A 3,647-nucleotide genomic window follows, 5' to 3' on the forward strand; every position below is an offset into this window, starting at 1 on the left:
CTGATTGACCGAGCTATTGAACTGGGGAAATCCAGGCACCCGCGACTGCGAAGAACTACACAGCATCGACGGAGGCTACGACAGAAAATCCAGAGCATGCTGGCCAGGCATGCACGACGCCCGATCAAACTACTAACCATGGAGGAAATTGATGAGATTCGCCAACGACCGATGCTAGATCTCTTGTGATTCAGCTATCCCAACGAGCCGCCCATTTTTTGCTTAGTTTTTTGTTTGGTTCACATCGATCAACTTAGGACCCCATAGTATATATCTTTGTTTTGTACTGTTGTTAGGTTATTTTGTTACTCTAACTTTGTATCAGATCTACCACTTTGTAACTTTCGGGTCTCATAGGTCATTATGGCCTTTTGAAGACGTTAATATAACATTTCATTTCATTTCATTTCTCACACACACACACACACACACACACACACACACACACACACACACACACACACACACACAAGAGATTAGACCGACAGCATTGCAATATTCTTTTCATCAAACAAATCTCAAATCCAAGTTTTCAAAACTCTGTCAACCTGTTTGTATTAGAAAAAATGTGTTGCCTTTTAACATGGCAGCCAATTGCTATCACACGAAGAATAAGAAGGAACTCTACAACCAAAACTTCTTCCCTGGCTATGAACTCAGCCCATATGGACAAGTTCACCCACCTTTCTCAATCTCTTTGTATATACTAAACTAATGTTGTCAAGAAAAACTTCTCACTGCTGCTTAGTGGCGACGCCTAGGCGCTCTCTGAAATCGGCAGCCATTAAGGGAAGACCATCTCGAAGAGTTACCTTAGGCTCCCAACCCAAAATGGACTTTGCCTTGGTAATGTCTGGCTTGCGTTTGCGAGGATCATCTGGTGTATTATCAACCATCTTCCAAGTAGCTGACGGTGCAACCAGCTGTTTTCAAATGTCAAAACAGTGAATTGTATGAAACAATTCTCAAAACTAGGAAAATTGAAAATATAGCAAAAGGAAAAGCGCAGTTTAAAGTATGCGGAGGACTAATCACACACATACACCCGAGCGAATAGATACCTCTTTCACTGACTCAGCCAGTTCTACCATAGTAAACTCCCCTGCACACACATAAGTATTACTAACATAAGGGCATGGTCTGCTCAACTGATGTTGATCTACAAAAACTGAAGATTCTAATGGAATCAAGCAAATACAAAAAATCAAAAGAAGATTGTTACCAGGGTTTCCAAGGTTTATAGGTCCGGTATCATTTCCCTCCATAAGTCTGATAAGGCCTTCCACCTACACATAAAAGAACAGCTTAAGACAATCCGTAAGCCAAGAAATGTAAATCAATCACATAAAAGGAAGTGCATAGGAGTTATATAAGAATAGAAAAAGGAATGTTTCAGAAGATATCCTATCTCCATACCATATCAGAAACATAGCAAAAACTTCGTGTTTGTGTCCCTGGTGCTTGAACCGTCATTTCAACACCTCTGCATTCAAAAATCACATCAAAAAACATTTTGACAAAACAAAAATATTGAGGAATTGTTAAAAAAGATGCGACAATACCTCAGAGCTTGCGCAATAAAATTGCTAACAACACGCCCATCATCTATGTTCATGCGTGGCCCATATGTATTAAAAATTCGCGCAATCCTTATTTCTAAGACACACATTTAAAGAAAATATGTCACTTACTGCCTCACCTTTTCTGGAAAGATATCTCCATGCAAACAAAATCCATATTTAAAAAATTTAACACCCACAAAAAATGCACATGACTAAACTTCCTCAAGTAAATGTACCTAGACCATGCTGCCTGTGATAATCAAAAGCCAGGGTTTCTGCAACTCTTTTTCCTTCATCATAGCAACTTCGCACTCCTGCAATTCCAGAAAACCCTCAAAACTTCGTGAAAGAACCAAGGCTAATGAGTATGAAGTTTAAAGACATAGAAATTGGTCTGAGCCCAACCTATCGGATTCACATTGCCCCAATATTCTTCAGTTTGGGGATGCTCCAATGGATCTCCATAAACTTCTGATGTTGAAGTTAAAAGAAATCTGCATATCATATTCAGAGAAAACAAAAAATACTCAGGCTTGAATACAGCAATAGGCACTTTGATATATTAATCCTAACCCCCATCATCATCTTTCATTTCATTGGTACCAGAATCTTTCCTTTCTGGTTATCACTAGGGGGTCAGTATGGAATAAAAAATCTGTTTGAAGAAATATTAAGACGCACCTCGCTCTGACCCGTTTGGCTAGGCCAAGCATGTTCAGAGTCCCAAGCACATTGGTTTTCGTAGTCTAGTACAAATCAGTCTAACCCATTAGAAAAACTGTAGCAGATTGATGTGTGCTTTCATTTAAAACCTACATCCAAAAATCTCCAATCTACCTTCACAGGATTATACTTATAAAAAATTGGGGAGGCTGGGCATGCCAAGTGATAAATTTGATCCACCTCCACCAGTAAAGGAGATGTCACATCTGCAGAGAATCACAAATATATTGACAGTGCAGTAAATTTGGGAAAAAACACCTGCACTATCTTTCTAAGGGGAGGGGGGAATCCTATAAACTTCCAATTTTTCACATATATCACAGCTCTTCAAAAATAGCAGTGGAACTAACCATGGCGAATAAGTAGCAGAACTACAATCATAGTACATTGCTTTTAGAAACTATAAAAACGTAGCAGAACTAACCGTGGCGAATAAGTTCAAAATTTGGGTGGCCTATCCATCGGCGAATGTTGTCCTTGCTTCCAGTGAAGAAATTGTCTGCAACAATAACCTAACAACCAAAAAAACTGCACTATTTAAGCTTGTTGCTCACACACCAAGCAAGATTATGAAAAGTCCGAAAGAAGAAACTCATCATACACATGCGTATTGAAGACTGAGCTCCACAGAAAAGATAGTTGCACGGTTGAATCTTACTATTTGTATGATGATAATGTATGTGAGAGAGTAAATTTATGCACTTTATGGACCAACAAAACCCTGAATCCAATTCAGTTACCTCATTAAGCCCATCTTCCATCAACCGATCTACTAGGTGGGATCCAATGAAACCAGCTCCTCCGGTGATGAGGATGCGCTTCCTTGCCTGTTAAGAAGAAACCCAGATACGTGTGGACCATGTGATTGAGCTGTCAATTCTCTCTCTCTCTCTCTCTCTCACACACACACACACACACACACACGCACGCACGCACGCAGCTACTGGAGTGGAGGAACGCAATACCGATTTTATTATCTTGGAGAGAGGCAAGCGGGGAGGCGGGGCAGATCCATTGTCTTCCGGGCTCGCCTTGGGTTCCATTGGGGAAGAGGAAACGTCAATCGATGGCTGCTGCGTGAAGCTGGCAACCAAGCAAGCTGAGTGTCGTCTCGTTGGCGATGCGCTCAACTTATTATAGCCCTCTTTACGCTATTCATAGTGGTCCTCTCTCTCTCTCTCTCTCTCTCTCTCTCAAGGAGCAAGTTTTGAGTTCAAGCCCCGTCGTATAAGGTCTCTTGGGATTGTTGATATGACATTAAAACCTTATTTTCTTGAGCTGCATGACCATACCCCTGTCCTTTCCATTCCCTCCTCCTCTCATTGAACCCCTTTCCCATGTCTCTAGCTGTGACGCTCTTAT

The 3,647-nt window shown here is 40.9% G+C and overlaps 1 protein-coding gene across 1 annotated transcript; it reads right to left on the minus strand.

Moving 5' to 3' along the window:
• Positions 1–476: 476 nt before the first annotated feature.
• LOC147439415 (UDP-glucuronic acid decarboxylase 6-like) lies at positions 477–3,417 on the minus strand. Its single transcript, XM_086485272.1, has 12 exons — positions 3,251–3,417; positions 3,026–3,112; positions 2,710–2,797; positions 2,400–2,491; positions 2,244–2,308; positions 1,968–2,056; positions 1,799–1,876; positions 1,563–1,656; positions 1,417–1,483; positions 1,223–1,286; positions 1,062–1,102; positions 477–923 (listed from the first exon to the last, which is right to left on the minus strand). The coding sequence occupies exons 1-12, from the start codon at positions 3,326–3,328 to the stop codon at positions 735–737; spliced, it is 1,032 nt and encodes a 343-aa protein (XP_086341398.1). The 5' UTR covers positions 3,329–3,417; the 3' UTR covers positions 477–734.
• Positions 3,418–3,647: the final 230 nt, after the last annotated feature.

Source organism: Adiantum capillus-veneris, chromosome 16 (genome assembly GCF_014529385.1).
Source record: "Adiantum capillus-veneris isolate H3 chromosome 16, ASM1452938v2, whole genome shotgun sequence".
In the NCBI taxonomy this organism is placed as follows: domain Eukaryota; kingdom Viridiplantae; phylum Streptophyta; class Polypodiopsida; order Polypodiales; family Pteridaceae; genus Adiantum; species Adiantum capillus-veneris.